General features: G+C 40.8%; 1 protein-coding gene and 2 non-coding genes across 3 annotated transcripts; all 3 read right to left on the bottom strand.

Annotated features, from left to right (window-relative positions):
• Positions 1-7,881: 7,881 nt before the first annotated feature.
• On the bottom strand, positions 7,882-10,516 carry LOC121081551 (cytochrome c oxidase subunit 7C, mitochondrial). The gene is made up of 3 exons (XM_040580676.1): positions 10,346-10,516; positions 9,046-9,191; positions 7,882-7,976 (listed from the first exon to the last, which is right to left on the bottom strand). Exons 1-2 carry the CDS (start codon positions 10,418-10,420, stop codon positions 9,075-9,077), a joined length of 192 nt encoding a protein of 63 aa, XP_040436610.1. The 5' UTR covers positions 10,421-10,516; the 3' UTR covers positions 7,882-7,976; positions 9,046-9,074.
• Positions 8,624-8,685, bottom strand: LOC121081745. The gene has a single exon (XR_005825790.1). It is a non-coding gene; the product is annotated as a small nucleolar RNA Z39 (small nucleolar RNA).
• On the bottom strand, positions 9,618-9,680 carry LOC121081746. Its single transcript, XR_005825791.1, has one exon. It is a non-coding gene; the product is annotated as a small nucleolar RNA Z39 (small nucleolar RNA).
• Positions 10,517-24,419: the final 13,903 nt, after the last annotated feature.

The raw sequence follows: 24,419 nt of genomic DNA, 5'->3' as shown, positions 1-24,419 counted from the left end.
AGACCGCACTCTTTCTTACCAGCTCTCTCCTTCCACCACCTGTCATAATTTTTACATGGACCATTTTTTTTTCACCTGCATGGTGTATTTCCACATTTTGTTGCTAGATCTGGCTTAGCTGGGATCTCAGCAATGCTATTTATACACTGACATTTTTCAAAGAGCTGCATGCTCTACATAGCTAATGGAAAAGGTGGCACAACCACAGGAAAGAACTTAATATTATTCATGGAATACTGAAAGAGAAAATGGAACAGTGGATTACATTAATTCCAGAAAATACTATTATTTTAGACTCATTTAAATGCAAGTCAAACTTATTGAGCATATCATCCTAGAAAGCAACTCACATCCATCTTCTTGCTGTAATCAGAGCAAACAAAAGCTGGTTAGGGAGTCAGAGGCTGGTGTTCACAGTTTGCAGGAACAGACCATTAGCACAGCTGCCTCTGATAAAACCTATGGATATGGCAGAGGAGGGGCCATTCCACCTTTATGTTTTATTTAATTGGAACAATGATTAATTGCATGCATTCCCATCTGTACAGAGGGTCTTATGGTCACTGTCTTTTCATCTGGATCTGCCACAAACCAGTCAATGCTATTCCAAAGTCTGTGTTTCCAATACCACCTACCCTAAACCTACAGCATTCTTCCCATTTCTCTACCTATTTTTGTGATAATTGAAGATGTAATTACAATGCCTTTAATGATAAATTAATGCGTTAAACTATTCCTCTCATACTCATTCCAATTTCCAGTTAAACAATCCAGAGACTTCATCTATTTTGCCCCACTATGCATATTTTCATGCATGAAAATAATGATTACACATACTTCTTATGGCTTTTTAATGTACCCCACTGAGGTGACAACAGGCAGGAATATTTTTATAGCATTGGGCTGCTGGATCATATCCCAGTTCTGCTATGGCTTAGTGGGTATACCATTTGACCTTCCTGTAACTTTATTTTCTTCTACATGAAATTGAGAACAATCAATTTCTTTCACACTGAGGCAGCAAAGTTACTGATATCTCTCCCCTCCCACCCTTTTCCTTTCTTTCTTCCTTCCTTCCTTTGTCTCCCTGAACAATTCTATTTTATTTTTTAAATGATACCCACTGATATCACTACACTGAGATTCTGGAAACCAGCCAAGATAATGAAATGCAATGCATACGTGACCTTTATCTTTAAAGAATAAAAATATTTTTCATGTGTTAGCCTGTGCAATGTTGCCCAAGCTCTTGTCCACTGCTTATATTTAACAAGAGCGGCTACTAATTTCATTGTCATGACAACCACATCCCTACTTTCATATTTTCTTCTGCAAGCCCAGTTTGTTTATAAACCTCAAAATTGTTTCATGTTCTTTTGGTAACCTCAAACAGAAATGAAAATCTCAGGCCAGTGGGAAAAAAAAAACCCAAAACAAACCACAAAAATGAAAAAGAGTATCCAACAACTTATATTAGAAAAGATTTGGAGTTTTTACTTCTACTACTTAATAGTAAAAAGTTTTGTATGCCATTTTCATAAGTAACTTTTACTTTAATTATTGTATAAGGCAACATATCACTTTGAATGGTCACCAATAACTTAAAGTAAGAAAAAAATTAGCCCAGGTTTTCTTATGTACTAATATGAAATCTGTCATGTAAATGTTGCCCATGGTGGTTTGGAAGTGGTTCATCAAATCCAGTATCCTGTCTCCAGTGTGGGTTATTACCAGATGCTTCAAGGCACAACTGAACAAAACCTGGACTTTCTGTTCATTAGGAAAAATAATAATCTAATGCCCATTTCTTTTTGAAAACTGGATCTGGAAAGGATACACTGTAAAATTAATTGCTGAAATTCCAGAAATATTTGATTTGAAAAATAATATATATTTTCATCATATCAAAATATTCACCCATTTAAAGTAACTGAACACAAGTCCTTCCTTCCCCTCTCCCATTCCATGCTGAATTTCATTCCTGTATGATATATAGTATATTGCTTAGCGAAGGAGCAGTTCAAACCTGATGCCCCTCTTCCCCCCGCTTTAAAAACAAGCAAACCAACTAACAAACCAACCAGCCCCCTTCAGTCCCCTAGCCCACCACAGAAGTCACAGCTCAGAGGCGTGAGCAGTGAATTCTTGTCATTGGGACTAGCAATACTTTTCAGATGTGAATGATTGAGAGGATAGCTTTTTCCTCCCATTCTTCTCTAAACTCAAGGGTTCTACTAGTTTACTAACTCTTCATGTTGAAAATTTTCCATATCTGCAACTGTTAAGTTTTTTTGTGTCTTTCAGTAACCTGGGTCAAATAAGAAAATTCCACATGGTTTTCAAGGAACGGTATACCACTCATATGTATACAATGGCACTATATCTGCTGTTATGGTTTCCATCCGTTTCTGTAGAAGAGGTTAACATCCTCCTTGCCTTTTTGATTGCCTGAGCAGATATTTTTGTTCAGCAGCCCGCAACGGCATCTTCTGCTACAGTAATCACTATTTGTTTAGGATACATCACCTCCAAGGAAGTTTAAATTGCCCCACCATTGCCTTGCCGTTGCCAACACTGAATTTTATCTATCTCTGCACATCTCTGAGACACATAATATAAACATGTAGAGGAAAACCATGTTGCATTGCCATCCTACTTGTGTCAAACATTCCCCATTTGTTTATTTCTGAAAATGTCTAACCTCTGATACACTCCGCTTTCCTTTCTGCATCAACATACTCCATTTGACTGCTTCAGAGCACTTTGTAAAGGTTTTGTGAATTTTCAGCTGTGTTTATGAAATGAGACAAACTAACATTCCAGAGTAGAAGAGAAAGATCCCCAAACTGGAAACACTCCAAATATTAAAACATAAGGACATCTAAATCACATCTGCTTAGATTTAATTGAGAAGCTGCTTGAAGACTGCTGATATCTAACATAATTAAAATGCTGAAGTGTGAACCTCTCTGGAAACAAAATTAAACTATTTCGAGTTTGAGCCAAAATAGAATTTGTGAAGGGGAAAATTATAACAAGAAAACTGGAAAAAAATCAGGGACCGTAAAAGATTTTCCTTAAAATTGGCATCTAGTAAGCAAAATATATTATCATTCACACAGATGTGTTATTTCCCAAACGTCCTTTAACCATCATCTTGTTTCCTTCATAAAATTTTAATGATAGAGAAGCACTACTTACATATTGCTTTTTGCCTATAATGTCAAACCTCTAAGTGTCATATTTTTCTGCCTCATGTTTTTTCAATTGATTTATCTTCTACCAAGTCAAGGTGCCCTAAAGGGAACCCAAAAGGCTATTTTAAAAACAAATATTTCATTCGGTACTCAAACTATCATATAGCAGAGTGTGATGAAACATACCCTTACACTTTGAACAACTTAATTCTACAGCTCTTGTTTTTTTATGAATCTGATCTGATCCCCCTGATTACCATAAAATCTCAGTTTGTTCTTACACATGTAGAGTGACACCTCCATCTCTGGATTCACTCCGGGCTGGGTATTTCCATGTTAATAATTGTGGTGGAAATGTGTTTAGAGAAGTCATTCCTGGGTGAGATTCTGATACCTTTGACGGCAACAAACATTTGGTACTTAAAAGGATCACAAAATCAGCTAACTTGTCGCCTAAGCTGTACTGGGGGATGACAGGGTAAGGCTTGTCAGGCTGTAGAACTGGACTAGTCCCATTTACGTGAATTAAACAGAAGACTCAGCACCTCTCAAAGTCATGCATTAGCATTTCAAAGCGGGTATTTTTTTAAAACCTATTTTATCCACAGCATTGCTTCCTGAGACCAGCATAAGGCTGCTCATCAGAGATCATTTAGTCTGCCCTAGAATTTTGCTGCCATGGACACTTTTTTCCACCCTGTGAAGCTAGGCATGGAAGAAAAGCGTTGAGAGCGGCCACAAACAGTGGTCAGCAATAGATGTGTTTCAACAATCTACCCAGGTTCCTCTGGCTTACCTACTTAGGAGTCAATAAGCAAATAAAAGAGCAGGAAGACTTAAATAAAAAACCACAGAACAGATAAACCCAGAAATCTAGGCTTAGACATATGCTCCTAAAATCAAGCTTGGCTATAAGCAGCAATATTCTTGTAACAAGAGAAACAAATACAATCTGGAGTTTTGCCTCTGTGAAATTAAACTGTGTCAAACATCTGATACTAATGATAGGAGCCACATCTCTCTCAATGACAACCAGTATTTTCCAGGCAAGCAACCAAATGAAGATTTTTAGACTTTGCTTTATTAAATAGTGATAAGATTATGAATAATCTAGCAGTAAAAAATGCCTTTGGGTAGAATGCAGACTGTCCCAGTTTGCATTCATAGAAAGAGAGATCAAAACAGATCTGTTAATGTGTTTCTATTACAGAAGTCAAAGTTTTGAAAACCTAAGGGAACCAATTACTTAATTCAGACAGAGAACTTATGGACTTGATAATTGATGGGGCTTGAAAATTACTGAAAACTGCCCAAGCAAGTCATGTAGAGAAACAGTCCAATTCTAAAGGGACTAATTACAGCTCTGGCAGCACCTAAGAATAAGAGAGTTTGCAACAAATAGAGAGTATGTCTACTTATTTTGAAACTTACGGTGTGCAGCTGTTATATTAAAAATGCAAGCTCAAAACCGGAGAGCTATGCAGAACAAAATTAGCGAGTGTACTTAACCTACACTCAAGAAATCCTGAAAGAATTAATGCAGCAGATTAAAAAAACCCTACAAAATTGCACTGAACTTTCTGTTTGAAGGAAAGATTAATTAACAATGGGCGCCATGAACACGGGTTTATCAAGTGATAGTTTATGACTAACATTATATGTTTAGTCAGCTTGACTTATCCGAAGCAGGGTTGATGTGGTTTAACCGTTGTATGACACTTACCGGCACACAAAGAGTGGGAGCACACAGTAGGCAACAGCTGGAAGACAACTATCAGCAGTCATCCCCCAGAGTATGCCTAACAGTTGCAGCAATAGAAATTAAGTAAACCAGGAGATGAAAGGTTATGGGTGTTGTGATGCACATCAGTAATTTTTATAAGTTGGTGGTAGGGCTGGAAACAGGGTCATAATTTGAAAACTTACAACCAGTAGCCCCCAGGACCACTCTGCTCCTAAAATTACTACGATCCATCAGTGTAACGACACTGCAAAAAATGATGATTACAGTTTCAGAACACATGATGAGAGGAGAAATTCTCTAACATTTAATCTAAAAATAACTGGTTTAAGTTTAACCACCCATGTTCAAAAATATATTTAAATAGAAAAAATATAGAGAAGGGGATGATATGCAGAAAGACCTTATTTTAAGCAGACTAAAGGAACTTGTTTGCCTAGCTCGCAAGATAAACATTCAGAGGCAATGCTCATGCTTTTCAAATACATCAAGGACTTAGGAGTAAGAGGGAAAGTTAACCAAACCAAACAAGTTATTTAACTTTGGAGGACACACAGTGAGCTAGGTACAAATGCATACACAGAAAAATTATGTTTGTGAGCCCTAAGAGAAATGCGATTCTGTAACAGGCTTCCATTCAGACTTGCCTTGTGCAACAGACATTTTGACCTGCTCATCTGTGAGAGAAAGCAAATGAGACTTTCTCACCGAAGAGCTCCCATTTTTATTTTTGCATTAAAAGGGTGGCACTTTTTTATAGTACCCAAGCTCTTCCAGGAAATCCCAATGTCTAGACCAAGAAATAGTCACCCTTTCTGGATTCCCCAGCTGTTTCAGCACACTGTTCCCATATCACCTACAGTACACACACAGTTCGCTTGCTTCGCAAGACACAGGGAGACATGCTCTCAAAGTCTGTTGAAAGGCATTACTCTGCAGACAGGAAGTACATTAAGAAACATTATAACATATAATTATACCTGTCACAGCTATAAAGAATTCCTACTATCTTAGCCCTTTATATTGTGGGATCTTTACTCTGAATCTTTCTTCATTATCACTTTTTCGTAGCCTTTGCTAGCCCTTTATCAAAATCACCATGCTTCATTAAGCTACCTTCTAGCTCTGCTGAAGAAGTTGTAGCAACAGTTACTACTTTATTCCCAGCTCAGGCTCTTCACACACTGTGTGGTTTAACCCCAGCCAGCAAGTACCAGAATGCTGCTCGCCCACTCACTCCCCCCAAACCCTCTCCAGCAGGACGGGAAGGAGAATCAGGAAAAAGGTAAAACTTGTATGAGGAGATAATGACAATTGAAATAAAATAGTAGCAGTAATAATAACTGTAATGAAAAGGAGAACAAGGGAGAGAAATAAAATCTAAAAGAAAAAACCAAACGAAGAAAAAAGAAGTGATATACAATTGCTCACCTCCCGCTCACAGATGCTCAGCCAGCCTCCCAGCAGTCATCGGCCGCCCCTGTCCGACTCCCCCCAGCTTATATAAGCATGATGTTCATGGTACGGAATATCCCTTTGGCTAGTTCAGATCAACAGTCCTGGCTGTGTCCCCTCCCAAGTTCTTATGCTGCTCCAGCCTTCTTGCTTGGCAAGGCCTGAGAAACTGAAAAGTCCCCGACTTTGTATAAACATTACCCAGCAACAACTAAAAAACGTGTGTTACCAACACCACTCTCACACCAAACCCAAAACACAGCACTGCACCAGCTACTGAAAATTAACTGTTCCAGCTGACACCAGGACTAGTCATCAGTATTTTAAAGCCACGCCCCCCCCCCCCCGCAAAAAAAAAAAAAAAAAGAAAGATACCCTATACCCAAAAGCTATTCTATTGCCAAGAGGATTTTATTGCTCTTGTAAGCTCATGGTATTTGATGACAAACTACTACTTGTTTGAACTATACCAACACAGTCCAAACTTCTGTAACACCAGTCTATGAATTGACATTGGAAGCCACATTAAACGTATTGTGCTACAGACAGAAGAGTATTTTAGAGGAAAAAAGTAAATGAGAAAACTTCACTTAAGGAACTCAATACTACCACTTGACAGCATCATTTCCTAGGTGGTGTAATCATTACAGGATCACGCCACTACTCCTCATACATCTTTAGCCAGAGGTGGTCGCAACAAAACTGTATGTGAAAATTACTTCCTACTCATGCAGTCAACAGGGCCACTGACTTTAACATGTCATGTTCAGGTTGGTGGAAGTGTCCCAACAGCACTCTTCACAGCTCTAAATTACCTTTCATTACACAGTCCCCCTTGTTTGGTATGATCCTGTGCTAAGACTACAGCTACAAACTGAAAACTATCAATTCTTTCTGAACAGCTGTATCTGCAGCAATACCAGTTCTAATAAGCTATAGAATATTACCAATGTGTTTTCTGATCACAGTTCTAGTTATTGCTGCTGTACTCACTTTCCAGACTTGGTTGTCATCCAGACCTGAAGCCTCATGAAACCTGCAGGGCAATGCATAGGTTCCTGCACAGGGCAACAGTAAGCCAGCAACAACTCTTTAGAATAAAGAAGTGTGGAAACATAGACAAATAAAGTCTTCTCAACTGATGAACCCAAAATATTGACGATAAAAATTCTGCAGCGTGGATTATGGTGACAGTATACCCATTGCGAGGCTCACTGGTTATAAACTATCCCAGGTCATTATTCTGTGAGTAGTCTGAAGGGTGTTTGAAAAGGCCATATAGCTTAGTAAAGCTATTTAAACATCTGTTCTGCTAAAGATGTTGAGCCCAACTTCCATTTTGAAATGTAACGCTTCAACCCTCTTTTTATCTATAAAGAAAATTAGTGGCCAATTTAATGTCAACACACCACAATCTGAAGGGGTTCTCAGTATACACCTATTGTCAAAAGCATTTCAGGAATTTGACAAAATACACAGCCCAAGACCTTCAGATTTAAGATTTTATTTAGACACATTCAGCATGTTACACAATTGCAGCTATCCTTTTTCCATTGAAAGGTGCTGTGTAGAAGACTTCAACTCTGCAAGAAAAAAAAAAAAGAATTAATGAGTTTAAGAACTATGTTACCCTTCGAATTTAGAAAAGCTACAAATAAATTAACTATAAATTTGTCAGGCTTTGCTTCATCCATCGCATACTTTTGTAGTGGAGGTCCTGACTTACGATTATGAAATCATACAGTTTTAAGTGCCCAAGTTCGATACAAGTGTGCTGATTTTTTCTCCTTAATCTAGGGAGTCAAAAACATCAGACTGTCAAAGGAATTACATAGATTACTTCAATTTGCTCCAATTATGAGATTCTAGTGAGGACTTATTTCTTTTCAAGAACTACCTGGGTCATTCCAGCTTAAAAAGATTTGTTGTTTCTCAGATTACAGAACTGACAATACCAAATATTTCTGAAGTGAAATCAGATTAAGATAAACTGATGCAGCCTTTCAACTGGAAAGCGCATGCTTGCACAGTCTGAATATGTCTGAGGCTTGCTTTGTCTGTTATGATCGTCAGCAAGCATCAGCTACAATTGTTTCTGCTGTTAATGACCTTGTTTTATGTGGACTTTATCCTGTGAATGGTTAAGAACATTGTATGTAGGTGGTGTGATTGTTCCAACATGGCTGAACTGAATTTCAAGCAATGTTGTTTTCCACTCAGTTTTAACTGGCACATCAGAAAGCGTTTACAGTATCACAGTTTCTCATACTGTTTTGTTCACATCACACATGCCAGCTGTTCCTACAGATTGAGAAGCATAACTTTATGTTTCAAGAAAGGTAGACATGGTTTTGGTTATAGTTATTATCCAAATCAAAACAGTAGCACTCTTCTGTCAGTTCACCCAGCTGTAGACCATCAAGAAGCTGCAGCCAGAAAGGTGTGGCCCTAGGACCAGCCACTGACAGTGCAGCAGCCCTGTGAAGCAAACAAACCTGTTCATGATTTGAGTTATAGATGCCATTGCAGACCACAACTCTTAAGCACCTGGACTATGAAGGGCTGAAAATTGATAATGGTTTTAGATTAGACTCTGTAAAGCTCAGTTTTGACCACAGACTCCACCATGCTATGAAATCTAAATGCAGTTACCCAGCTAGTGCAATTACAGTCTGTCCTCTTCATTTCTTAAGAAGCTGGTGTCTGACAATAACAAAAGGAGCAACAAATCCACTTCCAAAGAATCCACACATCACTGCAAGTAATCGCCATTTATTTTCCACAGAAAACGGAATGTTCTGTAAGAGAAAAATTTTAAGTTTTGCAGCCATGCAGCAGTTACTTCCTCATTGACTTGAAAATGGTGAGAAGCTCAGAGCACTAACAGGTGGAGTCAAACTGACAAAAAAAAAACATTCAGGCACAAATCAATTTCCCTTCCTCTCAAGGAAAGAAATACAGTAATTACAATAATAGCTTGCATGTGACCTCCTGAGGTCATTTTGTCCGCTCTTCCCCTCTTCCCCCAATTTAGCAAACTACCCCTGCTTTGAAAGTCTCATCCAGTTCAGCATGCATGTCCCTGAAGATACAGAGCCCAACACTTCTCTAGGCAAGCTGTTCCAACATGTAAACCTTCACTGTGAAGACTACCCTCAGGCTCGTTAGGTGTGTAAAATTAGTTTTTTGATATAGGACTTAAGAGAACGTATTAAGCAACAAGGTACATCAGAAAGCGTTTACAGTATCATTGCTGTCTCTCATACTGCAATGCTCATCATTTGTACCACTGGTCAGAAGTCACTGCAGAAAGTTGCAAGGAAGGATATGAAATCATTTGCAACACAGTTCTCTTTGCTGTGGCTGTGACAGCAGTACCACCAGACCACCAAACCCACCAGACACCAGCTGGGCAACTGGCAACACAGCAGTCGTTACTCTGCTCCTCACAACGGCACCCAGTCCGCTGGGGCCCTGGGGCTGTGCAGAACTCCTCCCCGGCGCTCACCGAGCGAGGGGCTCACCTTGAGCACAGCCAAGGCAGTACGGGCCTGCGCCTCACACCAGCGCCGACGGCCAGCCAGCCCAGGCCCGCACTGCGGCTCCACCGACGCCCCTCTGGCTACCCCCCTTTCAGCAATCTCCCGAGCGTCCCCCGGGCCGTCACCCCGGAGCTGTGGCGGGGCTGGCCCCTGGGCTAGGCCTGCCGCAGGCCGCCCGCGGGCCGGGAGAGCGCCGCCAGAGCAACGTCCTTCAGGGACACGTTTCTCCCCGTCCCGCTCCTCCCGCGGAGCCACCGTCCCGCGGCGAGCCGTTACGCTCCCTGCCCTACCACCCTGAGGCGGGCCCTCGCCCCCCCCCCCCGCGCCGTCCCCTCCCCGAGCCCGGCCGCAGCCCCCTCCTGCGACCTTCAGGCCACGCCGCAGCGGGCCGGCACTTCCTCCACACGCACCTTCCCAGGGCCCTCCTCATAATGGCTCCTACGCAGGGCAGAGGTGGTAAACCTGCGGATACTGGCAGCCAGCATGGTACCGACAGCGCAGCGCTGCGACCCTCTCCCCTGCGCGACCTTCCCCCAGCACCGCCGGCGCCTTCTGGGAGCGGGAGGCGGGGCCGGAACGAGGTGCGTGCCCCGGGGTGTGATGGGAGTTGTAGTGTGGGGCAGAGCCGCGCGATCACGTGGTGCCGTTCTGCGGCCTGCGATTGGGCGCGCCGTGCGCCTCAGGGGAGGGGGTATCCCGCCGCTCTCCGCCCCCGCCCGCCATTTTGTCGGCTGCCAGGCGTTCCGGCCGCGGGGCGCGCCTTCCCATCAGGTGTGGCGGGGGAAATGGCAACGCGCTCTCTGAGGGCGGTAGGAAAGTTCAGGCGGCAGGAAAGGAAGGGAGCGGTATTACCACCGGCGGAGCGAAAAGCAAATAACCACTTCTGTGTTACCTCAGGCTAATCTTGCGGTAGCACAGGTCAGCTTTTAAAATAGAGGTCCTGGACAGCTTTTTTGTACGGTGGCAAAGCGGTGGTGGTGTGAGTCAAACAGGTCCTCAGTCTCTGCAGTGTTACAGAAATATGAGATCACGGGCCGTCAGCTGATGGCTGTAGCTTTACAAACGTTATTTAAAAGTCCAGTGAATATGGGCGAGGCCGGTGATGACTGTTTATGCCGACCTTAATGAATATATTCTGGCCTAGTTTTCTTACAAAGTTACACTTCAAAGAAACTTGGAAAATACCGAGGAAAAAAAGCCCTCTGCCCTTCATGTTTGGAAAAGGAATAATAAAAAAAAACAAACCACAAACTTATTTCTAGGGTGATAGTGTCTGTCTGTTTTCTTATATGCAGTAGTTTAAAGACAAACACTGGATTTTATTTGTTTTTCAGTAAAATAAGTTTGATACTGCCATCTCTTGTGTTGTAAGGCAACATTTTTTTCATAGCCTGTCTGCATAGTTACGTAGTATCTAAGGGAGGATAGAAAAACAAGATTTCAGGCTCAACAACACTGCACATTATTAAAGGCAGGTGGAAACAACTGTGAGCTTGAGAAGCGAAATATAATTGTATTAACTTTTATTTAGATAATTTATTTTGGAAAATAGGGTAATTAGGACCAGGTAGAAATTACTGTAGTTTGTTTTGAGAGGCAATGTATGTTCAAGCAGAAGACACAGAAAAGCATCGTGAAGCAATGAGGGTTTTTTAATAGTTAAAGTGTATCAAATTCATGAATTCATGAAATAAATCAAGTGGAATTAAGTACAAAGATTAATATAATTTTCCGGAATGATTTCTTCTATAAACCACAAACCAATATAATATAAAATGAATTTGCACTAGGTGTACATATAAACACTTCAGAAACAGTTGGGGAGTAAGCAGTAGATTTCAACTGGATTGTTTTCCTACTTGAGTTTTAATGTGAGTGAATTAGACTGCCAGCAAAATGCAGCAATAAGTTTTTGTACTTCTGTGTTCAGCACCTCCTGAAGCCAGAGAGCAATCTGAATTAGTTCACATGCAGTTTTCTTGGGAATTCTTTGAGTTTCTTGTGATACTATAACTCTTGAATGTTCTATATTCAAAATATAATTTAGCTCTGAAATTCTAATTGAATGCTTTGTAAGAACAGGAATTGTCACAAGCTTTATTTTTTTTTTTCACCAGAACATTTTTATCTAGTGATTTGTTGACTGGACAGGAACTCTTATAGAAGAACATTTGGAAACTTGAATTTTGAAACAGGTAATATCCACATATATATTGATGTCTTCATCAGAACTTCACTGGCTTTCTCGTTATGGAAGCAAAATCAAAACATGCACACACCCCTCCTTTATCTTTATTCAGACATCTGCTTCTTGTAGCATTGATGTAATATTTACTAAAAAGTCCAGTATAGATTACAGTCTTAGAAACCTGTAGTTCCACTTGGAAACTAGTGGAGTAAATAGGTATTGTATTGGTCACACAAGGAATTTTCAAGACTGAGCTCAGACTGATCATTAATAATTCAGCTATTCATCGTAGATTTCTCTTACAGCTTGATGTGTTGAGTACCGTTTGGTCCATGTTATTTCTTAGCACTTACTTTTCCCATAGATACTCCATAGCCTGTTCATACAGTTCCTTTTCTGTCCCCCTCACAAAAAAAGACTTACATACAACTAACTAGGTTTCTTCCACAGTAAGTATCAGTGCAAAGAGTCCATGCTGATGGCCTTGTTTTTCAGTGCTTCTTTATTCTTTGACTTTTAATAGGTGACAGAGAAATCTAGGAAACCTTTTGCCCCATTTTTAGATTTAGTTGTGATTCCTTTACCTAGTTGTTTTTCAAAGTCTTTTTCCTCCATCTAGTTATATTTGTCATTTTACATGTTAAAGCGTACAATTCTTTTTCTTTCTTTCTTCATTTGCTAATTCTTAAGTCTATTGGAGGATGCTTTCCTGTTTCTGCTAACTTCCTTGCTGTTTAGGCACCAGGTCTCTTTTTTCATAGAATCGTAGAATGGTTTGGGTTGAAAGGGACCTTAAAGATCTTATAGTTCCAACCCCCTGCCATGGGCAAGGACACCTTTGGCCAGCCCAGGCTGCTCCACGCCCCATCCAGCCTGCCCTTGAGCCCTGCCAGGGATGGGGCACCCACAGCTGCTCTAGACAGCCTCTGCCAGTGTCTCACCACTATCACAGGGAACAATTTCTTCCTTACATCTAACCTAAATCTACCCTTTTTCAGTTTAAAGCCATTCCTACTTGTCCTATAACTACACATCCTTCTAATATGTCCCTCTCCAGCTTTCTTGTTGGCCCCTTTAGGTGCTGGCAGGTGCTGTAAAGTCTCCTCGGAGCCTTCTCCAGGCTGAACCACCCCAAGTCTCAGCCTGTCTGCACAGGAGAGGTGCTCCAGCCCTCTGGTCATCTTCGTGTCCCTCCTCTGGACTCGCTCCAACAGGTCCATGCCCTTCCTGTGTTGGGTGCCTGGAGCTGAAGGCGGTACTGCAGGGGGGTCTCATGAGAGCGGAGTAGAGGGGGAGGATCCCCCCCTTGACCTGCTGGCCATGCTGCTTTCGAGGCAGCCCGGGGTACAGCTGGCTTTTGGGGCTGCAAACACATTGTCTGGCCGTGTTGAGCTTCTCATCCACCAGCAGCCCAAGTCCTTCTCTACAGATCTGCTCTCAGTCCATCCTCTGCCCAGCCTGTACTGATACTGGGGGCTGCCCCAACCCACGTGCAGGACCTTGCACCTGGCCTTGCTGAACTTCATGACGTTTGCACGGGCCCACCTCTCAAGCCTGCCCAGGTCCCTCTGGACAGCATCCCTTCCCTTCAGCCTGTCAGCCGCACCACACGGCTGGGTGTCATCAGCAAACTTGCTGCGGGTGCTCTAAATCTCACTGTCCACGTTGCCAACAAAGTCATTATACAGCTCTGGTCCCAGTGTGGACCCCTGAGGAACACCACTCGTCACCGGTCTCCAGTTGGGACATTGAGCCATTGACTACAACACTTTGAGTGCAACCATCCAACCAATTCCTTATCCACGGAGTGGTCCCTCCATCAAATCCATATCTCTCCAGTTCAGAGACAAGGATGTCATGTGGGACAGTGTCAAATGCTCTGCATGAGTCCAGGTCGATGACAGCAGTTGCTCTTCCCTCATATGTCAACACTGTAACCCCATCACAGAATGCCACCAAATTCATCAGGCACGACTTGCCCTTAGTGAAGCCATGCTGGCTGTCACCAGTCACCTCCCTATTTTCCATGTGCCTTTGCATAGTTTCCAGGAGGATCTGCTCCATGATTTTGCCGGGCACAGAGTTGAGACTGACTGTCCTGTAGTTCCCCAGGTCTCCCTTATTTGCCTTGTTAACAAGGGGGGTTGTGTTTCCCCCTTTCCAGTCAGTGGGAACGTCACTGGATTGCCACAGCGTCTCAAATATGACGCATAGTGGCTTAGCCACTTCATCCACCACTTCTCTCCGGACCTGCAGATGTACCTCATCAGGCCCCATGGACTTGTGCCCCTTCAGGTTCCTTAGATGCTCTCAGACCTGATCTTCCCCTATAGCAGGTGGTTCTTTGTTCTCCCAGTCCCTGCCTTTGCCTTCTGTGACCTGGGCGGTGCGGCTGGAGCACTCGTCAGTGAAAACTGAGGCAAAAAAACCCTCATGGAGTGGTTGAAGTCCCTGGGGAGGACGAGGCTTGTGAGCATGGGGTGGCTCCTGTCTGTCTATAGAGGGCTTCATCCGCTCGGCCTTCCTGGTCAGGTGGCCTGTAACAGGCCCCCACTGCAATGTCACCTGTCCCTGCCCTCCCTGTAATCCTGACCCGTGAGCTCTTGCTGGGCTCCTCATCCCTGCCCAGCCGGAGCTCCTGCACTCCAGCTGGTCATTGACATAGCGGGTGACACCCTCTCCTTGTCTGCCCTGCCTGTCCTTCCTAAAGAGCCTGTATCCTTCCATTCCAGCTCTCCAGGCACTGGAGCCATCCCACCACGTCTCTGTGACACCAGTCAGATCACAGCCCTGCAGGCACGTGCAAGTCTCCAGCTCCTCTTGTTTATCCCCCGTGCTACGTGCGTTTGCACAGAAACATTTAATCTGAGCCCCCGGTGGAGCTGACTGACTGGCTGGAGCGGCTGGAATTCCTTTGTGCTGCTCCTCAGGTGCTCCCCCTGCCCTGCGACCCCTCTCCAGGCTCTGGGCATCTCTTGCTGGCACTGGTGTCAAACTGGTAGGAGTGGGATGGATTAACGTTCCCCTCCCTTAGCAGCTTTCTGCCCTTACTCAAGTTTTTCCTAATTGGAATTAATAGCGCAATGGTGGTCTGCTTCCTGTATGGCAGTCTGCTTTATCATCTTTTTAACTAGTGTTTGTATTTCAGTGTAGGTCTTCTCTTCCTGTAGTAGATGTTATAATATTCGTTGGTGGTGAAGAGATGCTGGATATAGGTATAAAAGTTCATGTTACACAGTGGCACTTAAGTGCTGAGATTGTACTAGATGAAGATCTTTCGTGTTATTCAAGATCAAGTAAACTCTTCATTTTCTTCTTCTTGTCTCCTAGCCATTGGACATCCACCAAGGAATCAAGAGTATGGTTTAAAGAGTCTCCTCTGCTTGACATGACAAGGTAATTTTTGCTCAGTCTACTCAGGGATAATTTTAGTCACTCAGTGGAATTGCAGTTCTTTTCCTAATGCTATTGTAAGTTTTTTCAGCATACCACAGCTAGTGTTTCCCTTGTGGTGAGGAGAGTGGTGTCACAGTACTACATTGCTGCTACTGGGGTTGGACCTGAAACCAATACAGATGGTGTGTTAGGCAATAAGGCTGTTGGTTACAAAGATAGATATTAGCAATGTGTAGTAGAGAATATTTCCCCAACAGTGTTAGAGTTTACTCACTGTCTTTCCTATGTATATTAAATCCTTGTACTCAGTCTGGTACGTTTCTGATAGGCTGATGTGTCATTGTTTCCTTTTGGGGCTGTGTTGCATATTTCCACACAGATTAATGTTAGATGGGACAAAAGCAGTAGATTCAGTATCTTGACTTCCCAATAGTCCAGAAATCTGGATTGACTCCCACAGCGGTACAGTTGCAGGGTCTTATCAGCAATAGCAGTTTACTCCTTGAACTGATGTTTTGCAGGTATTTTCTATTTAGACAGAAATAGAGATCTATAGGTAGATATGATAAAGAGTAGTAAATCTTCAGGAGAAGAAGCTACCTGTTTGACAGCAAGTGAAGAAGTTTGTAGGAATGCTCATATCTGTTCTCCTTCAAAGTATAAACTAGGAAATGAAGTATGCTAGTCCAGGTATTTGAGAAAACCATGCAGGAAGTTTAAAGAAAAAGGCTCAGTTGCCATTGATTGGAATTTTGGCAAAAAAATGAAAGTTAATATCTTTCAAATTATTGAAAGTATGATGTACAGTAATTGTAATGCAGACAATCAGGTAGCAGTGCAAATTATTGTAGGAGATGATAAATGCTCCACTGGGTGCCTTTGTAAAAAGACTGTCTAATATACAAACAAACCGTGAGGCTTACAAAAGGAATTATTGGGTGAAATTCCCTGGCCTGTGTTATGCAGAGGGTCAGAACAGATAATTTTAATGGTACCTCTGGCTTTTAAATCTATGAGCCTTTGACTCTAGACTTTCACATACAGCTTTTTATATCCACAATTCTTTTTTCCTTTAAAAAATTTTGTTGCTATAATTGCTTAAATTTACCAGGTTAGCTTCTTCATCTTCAATAATATATTACATTTTGCTGCTTGTGAATATGACTTGGTGGTGGATTCTTTCATGTACTGCTTTCTTATTGCTAGTCACATTCCAGCACAGAGAACATTCCTCTTCTTGAACTGTAAGGCAAAACTATAAATAAAAAAATCCAGGTAGCTAAAGAAAATACTGCTTAATACTGTTTTTTTGATCTTAATGAGAGAAAGAAACATAGAAAGCTTGGTGGACATTTTAGCAAAATGCACAGGGCATACAGGTCTATCTGTTTCCCAGCTGGTCTTGCCAATCAGTGAGATGTAATGATAAAAACAAGATACAAGTCATACTGACTTTTTGTGTCGTGTTTTATGAGTGAAGGAAACAGCTTGTTTAAATACTGAAATTATATATGGTTAAGTTCAATGTATGTTTTTCACGAAAACTTTTTAATAGTGTAAACTCCCTAAATTTTTTAGTAGTGTCATGGACAGAGTTCTCCAGAGACAAATGAACTATTATATATGACAGAAAAATATTGTTTTCTGCAGAAATTGTCCTGCATATTTGTTGGCATGAGAAGTTATTTTGTGGAGCAGTTAAAATTAGGAATTAACCTCACTCCAGTCAGGTATTAACCACAAGATTAAGCCGTTGTTAAATGCTAATTAATGGAGGGGAAAGGATGAATTGAAGTTGTTAGAGGTGTTATATAATGGATATTAGTTACATAATTTTAGCAAAATGATGGGTTAACAGAAATATCTGTAATAGAAATAATTTGTCAAGTATCTTACCCTAATTTCACAATTGTAGAAGTATGTCTTTCATAACAGTAATTTAGCATGCTTTATATAAAACTGGTCTTATTTTTCTGCAAAGTAAATGTAAAAATATGTTACAAGTATAAAATAGAGAACAGTATTAAAAGTAAAGTGGGCTTCATCAACAACAACAACAAAAATGTTAGTGTGTGAATTATCTGTATTTAACACAATGAAAGGCCGAGAACCTTGAAATAAAAGAATATAGAGAGTGTTATTTCAGAATAATTCTTACTTTACTAAGATACTTTCTTTGATTCCATAGAGCCCACATAAGTCAGCAGAAAATGAAATAGAATAGTAAGAGAAATCATCCTGTGGAAACAGTTATAGGACTGCTTTAGACCTGGATAGTAAAAGGATACTTGTGAGAGAAGGTTGTTAGGAGAAGTAGTATCTTTCATTATTTTGTCATGGATATAGTTGTTAAAACCAGCCAAGCTTCCAAATGTGCAAGCCTTCCTTAAGGTGTAAAATTGATGCAATTACTTTCAGAGGTAAATACAAACTGAAAGTAATTTTCCTAAGGTATAGTTCAAAGGGCGTTTTTTCCCCCCAGGCGTTTTATTTTGAGTATATGAGTTCACAGATCCAGTTTACAATGTAGTTGCACAGAAACTTATGCTGGCCCACAGAAAGGTGTGCAGCAGCTGTAGCAGTGAAAAGGTGGAAATGGAGGCATAGAATTAGTGCTGTTCTTGGCAGCAACATCAGTTTATGTTGGCAAAAAGAGCTTGTCCAACTACAACTTTAGTGTTGAATGTATATATATTATTTGGGATTAGGGCATGAGAAGATTATTACATGAGACAAACCAAATTCTTTCCCAAGTCGCAGACTTCTAATGTCTAGTGCATTTATGAATTTTGGTTCCGAGGATCATGCCTAATGATATTCAAGATAAGATGTTACCATGGTAGGTTTTATAGTATTTTGCAATTTTTTAAGCTGATTTCAATTTATCATGATATATTACAAACAAAAGGAGAAAATAATTAGAGAGATATCTTTACGTCCAAAGGTCTTCTTGACACTCCACTGTGAGCTTTCTCTTTTTGTCTTTTTGTCAACCATGGCTCCACAAATGCAGCTTATTTTTTCTTTAAAACTGTTTAATTAACATTATTAACATGATAAAGTATGTTAGACTTACTGTTCTCAACCTGAATTGAAATGTTGTCTTTTTGTGTATGTTTGGAACCTAAAAGAGGGCCTGTGTGTCCAAATTTGGCCTGTTTGCTCCAGTTGTATGGTTTGTTTTACTGTTAGCTTTGTATTCCTTGTGAAAAACACAGGTAATATGAAAAGTTGGGCATATATTTATGGATTAAATGTTACTCACAAAAGCAGGTTGAGTATAGCTGTAGCTGGATGTGCCTAGTGACAAAATTACAGTTTTGGAAATGTACCTAGATAAATTTATTTTCACCTTATGTGGAATATTTCAAAATTGCTCTTTCATATAAATGATTCCTAATGGATAGGAAGTCTCATTTGTATGTGCAAAACCACATTTCACAAGCTGAAATGAGTGTCTGACAATAATATTTTATCCTGACAGATTTTTTTTTCATTAATCTCAAAGCACTTTGCGGCATTAATTAAATCTCACAAAAGCCTGTATAAAATAGGTAATGGAAGGTTTATTGTATGGAAACTATTTTGGAGTCTTCATGAGAATACAGCACTTGCATAGGGAGTAAGACTAATTTTTTTTGTCTTGACGTCTTTCTCTAAGATGAAGTATGTGAAGCTTCTTATTTTTATCATACACACCAAGACACATTTGGTTTATAATTACAGTGAGCAGTGTTATAATTACTTGCATTTTGAACTATCTCACTGTAACAGTCATTGCTTGGTTGCTAGAACTTGTGTTTGAAGGAGCTTTTCTGTGTACAGGAATATCTAGGAGCCCTAGAATCCCCATATATACCCTAAACTTACTAGCAGGTGCAATACTCAATTTACATAGGTATTAAAAGCTAAAAATGCCCTTAATTTTTCTGGCCAATTTGTGCTTATTTTTAAAGTAGTTTAACAAAGGATTTTTTTACAAAATTCCATTTTTATTTTATATCAGAGAGGTTTGAATTGTTCTTGGTTTCCTCAGCATCAGGACAGTATGTGCTTGAAAATATGCAAGGGGGCTAAAAAGGCCCCTCAAAATACAGTCTTTCTAATATACCTGTGACAATTTGCATACTTGTCAGGTCATTTTCTGCCAGTTTCCTTCTCTATGATTCTTTAGTTATGCACAAGCATTTTTAGTATAATTGTGTTTCTGAAATATATTTTTAAGAATTAGTTAGATAAATTGAGCCATTACGATTGGCTTTTCCAGTGTGGCAGGAACTCCTTTGTTTAAATGCATTGGGTAAATTAATTTTTTTTCACTTTTTTAATATTTCCCATCGATACTTTGTTTCTAGCTGTGTAAGAGCAACACACCTTGACTACCACCCTGACTGAGGAAAGTGCTCAATGAAAGACCCACATATATCTTTGCTAAAAAAACCAAACCAAACCAAACCAAACCAAACCAAACCAAACCAAACCAAACCAAACCAAACCAAACCAAACCAAACCAAACCAAACCAAACCAAACCAAACCAAACCAAACCAAACCAAACCAAACCAAACCAAACCAAATCAAACCAAAACAAACCAAAACAAAAAAACCCACAAACCCTGAGATGTGTATTTTGCCCCTTAATGCCAGAAAAAAAAAAAAAAAAAAGTTGAGGGCTAGAACTCAATAAGATCAGTGTTATCAACTGGGAATTAGTTGCTTCCAAAAGCATGACAGATATTGCGAACATTTCCTGGAGACATATATTCATTACAATAGGTTAATGTTTGTGATATGTTGGGCTAACTGAAAAACCTGTTAAGAGTCTATAAATGCTATCAAGTTTTGATGGAGGCATTTAGCCTATCTAAGATATTTTTTCTATGGTGAGTTAAAAAAACAAGTTATACTCAAACTACCAAGTCAAACGGTTGATGTAGAATGAATTGGAATGGGCTTGTTTGTGTACACAAGCTGTACTACCAGTGGTACCACATACATAGCATGAATGCAACTATTATTGGCAGAAAGAGTTGCCTTGCATCAATGCAGGCATTCCCGTAGATCATACTGAATTATGTCAACAGTCTGTTTCACTTCCCAGCTTGTATACTTGTGTGCAGGTTACAGCGTGTTCCAGGATATATATTCTAACTTAAAAAACCCCCACAGTTTTAAGCAAATCGGTGATACCTTTTTAAATACTATGTCTAAGATAAGCATTGGCAAATCTAAACAAGAGATGAGAAAGAAAAAATAGATTAAACTCCAAACACTTGGAGATTTCAGCTTAAAAGTAGCTACTTTAGTACTCGGTGGTAAAGTGTTGTACCAGGAGAGAGCTGGTCTTAAGGCTAACCTCCAAAATTTTCCTCAGCTTCTTGGGTTTTTAACATTGCACAGGAATGTTTTTTGTCTTGACTTGCAGCCCAAGTGAGGCTAATATTATTGTGCTCTGTATACATGTTTGTATAGTTTTATAAGATTTTGGTAAGTTTTAAACACTCTGGTCACTTTCAAATACATTTGACAAAGGATACTGTTTCTATAATCTCCATGAAAAGAGGTGACCATGAATAGGAAAGAAAAATTCAGGAGCGTTTGCCTAATGTGATAAGCTTTTTGTTTTATTTTTTCAGTCATGGAAGCCATGTGTTCTGGGTGATTACCTGGGGAGTTTGCTGGGCAAATGAACATTAACCTTTCAGGAGTGTGTGAGGGAAATGCAATTTGACTTGGCAAAGTGATCCTTTTTAGCCTGACAAGGGGAATGGATCTTACCTGAGGCACAAGGGGATACAAAAACAGTAGCTGGAGCAAGTGGGGTGGTTTGCAGTGACAGTGTGTGTTGACAGACATAGAAAGAGTATCAAATTAGCGTGGATTGTTTGTCCTAAGGTCTTTGGTTTTTTTGGTTTTGTTTTGGGTTTTTTTCCTCTCTCCTTTGTTTTTTCTTTTTCTATTTCTAGTTGGTCTTATAAAGATTAAGGAGGAAAAAAGGAGAGGCTAAACTGTTGTGAGCTTTGAAAGCATGTGTGGTTTTCTTGTTATTCAGAATCTTGCTGGCCTTTGAGTTTTTTTCCACAGTATGTGGTATGAATAATCACCTGCTAAAGGAGAATACATTTGTTCACCTAACATGAAAAAAACAGGTTTTGAAACAGTGTGAAGAAATGGAGAAGCTCATGGGTGAAGCTGGAAAAGATGTTGTAGTATTCACCCTCATTGTGAAAACACTTCTACTGTGAGGAGGTTGTAAACCTTTTGGAAGGACCATGGCCTGTTGAGAAGAAAGGATCTAATCCTTGAGGCATTACACATCCTCCAGCCAATGCCAATATGCTTATGCACTGAAAGTGGTTTTGCATCAGGACTGCTCAAGGATAGAGGAAGCAGGACAGTTGGAAACTGTCTGGCAGGTAGCTGTGGCAGCTGGGACTGCCTGTAAAATTGGCTGCTACAAAGGTAGCAGACATAATGAGATGGCTAGGTTGCTTAAGTATGGAGGAGGAGCTTGGCAGCATGCATCATGTTGGTGCTAATGGCAGAGGGAAGAAGACGAGCACCTGGGAGACTAAACTCAGGCTGATAAGCAGGAGTCTGACTGACCAGGAACTGCATGACAGTGTTGCCTGAAATCATCCTTGTGCTGTGTCTGAGTCCTGGGAGGCAGATAGAGCTCTGGCATAATGCATAGATGAGACAATAGTGGACAGGAGACATTAAGGCTGTTGGTTGTCATACAGGACTGCAGTGTAGACATAGCCTAGAGGTGGGATATCGAGGGAGTGATGTGCCAACTGAAGTGCCATTTGCTTAAACCTCAGTTCACCTCTAAATCTAGATAGATATTACTGCATAACGTTTCAGGGAGTAAGGGAAAAGAGAGCTGCAAGTAATTTGAATGGGAAGCCTGAAAGCCTCAGTTGCTCACAGGTGCATTGTCACTTGCTACAGATCATTCAGTATTTCTGTAAGAAGACTGCATTTCAAAAGAAATACAGCAGTTAAAACAAAGGGAAATGAAGGTGAAAGGAGGAAGGTGGGTTTTTTTCCCCTGTATTTTTAATGAAAGACATTAACTATTAAAGGTCAAATTGCATTTCTCTATAACTTATTGGACCAGTGTAATTACACCTCTATTTACTACTGTTTTAAGTATTTTCATGGTACACTTTCTGGACTGACATTTTCAGAAACTTGTAGTTAGTCATAAACAATAGCTCCGTGTATTACTAACTTTCTGTGATAGCGGTAGATTGTTCAGCTGTTAACCAAGTATTGCTCTCATTTTTCTTGTTTATATGTTGTCAGACTATAAATTCACTTGTGACAGTCCACGCACAACAGCTTTTCACTGTATCTTTTACAGCAAGGATGCCTGCCAGTGAAATTACTTCTGACTCACCTTGATTAAAGAACAGTAACTAGCGTTTCTAAAAAACATTCTGAGAGACTTTAACCAGACATGCCAGTGTTGACAGGAGTTGAAATTATATAATTTGTATTTTGACATCGCTGAGGATGTAAAAATAATGTAATATCTTAGTTCTCAGAGCTCAAAGCTGGAACTTCCATCACAGCCTACTTCTATCAACAGATCTCTTTTGATCTGCAACATTTCTTTGAGGAAGGTGGTTAGTCTTTCTACTGACAGTCTCAAGGAGAAGTAGTGAACTGGCCTGCTCTGCCTATCGGCAAGTGAAACTCTTTTGACAATTAGTTGAAATATGCTTTGGTTCTGTGGTAGCAATGATACTGATCAGGCTGTGTGCTTATGTTACCCTCTGTACTGAGGAGCCTTGAGAGGACAAGGCTCTGTTATGTGATGATGGCCTTATATTTAAATCTTTATGTATTTGTCATGGTTTAACCACCGCCAATGACTCATCCCCAGGCAGCCGCTTGCTCACTGCCCCCATGTCGGGATGGGGGAGAGAATCAGAAGGTAGACGTGAGAAAGCTCGTGGGCTGAGATCAGTTGGATAGGTAAAGCATGAGGCGGGCACAGCAGCGAAGCAGCACAAGGGATTCCTTCCTTCCCCGCTCCCCACGGGCAGGCTGGCTCAGCCATCCCCAGGGCAGCAGGGCTCCGGCACGCCTGGCGGTGGCTCGGGAAGGCAAACGCCATCACTCCGAATGTCCACCCCGTCCTTCTCCTTCCCCCAGGTGTATCTGCTGAGCATGAGGCCACGTGGTGTGGGATGTCCCCTGGGTCAGCTGTCCTTGTGCCCCCCATCTGCTCGCTGGTGGGGTGGGTGAGGGGCAGAAGATGCCTCGGCTTGGTGTAAGTGCTGCTCAGCTGTAACTAACACACCCCTGTGCCATCAACACGGTTTTCAGCACAAACCCAAAGCATAGCCCTGTATCAGCTACTGTGAAGAAAATTAACTCTAACCCAGCCAAAACCAGCACATATATAGCAATATACAACTATACTTATTTGTATCCATATATATAGCTTAAATAGAAGCAGTCTTTACAGTTGTACTGCACCCTTTAATATGACGGAAGTCCCAAGAGCCTTTCTGTTTTCTGTGGGTACTACTTCTCCCTCCTGTAAATATATTTCACCTTAAACTACGCACATTTCTTATCATATTTTGATTCATTAATAACATACCAGTTTAGTGAAGGTGTTTTACTTACCAGTGGGCCTTTCAGTCCTTTCACTGACCTGTTCACTGATCTCTCCTCTAAACTTAGTTTTTCAAGAATATTTTTGTAATTTGCTGGTTAAATTGAATGTGTCACCTACCAGTGATCATTATCATGAAATATTAACCGTTCAAAATGTTGAATGTGAAATATGCTGGTGGCCTCTGGTTTATATTCATTGTGCATCAACATTATCACCTTTGTTTATGAGGTCAGCAAAGACCTAATATCTGCCAAGACACATACA

The sequence above is a fragment of the Falco naumanni genome, chromosome Z (assembly GCF_017639655.2).
Source record: "Falco naumanni isolate bFalNau1 chromosome Z, bFalNau1.pat, whole genome shotgun sequence".
NCBI lineage: Eukaryota > Metazoa > Chordata > Aves > Falconiformes > Falconidae > Falco > Falco naumanni.
The sequence above is the reverse complement of the archived record's forward strand: the minus strand, read 5'-3'. Positions and strand labels throughout refer to the sequence as shown.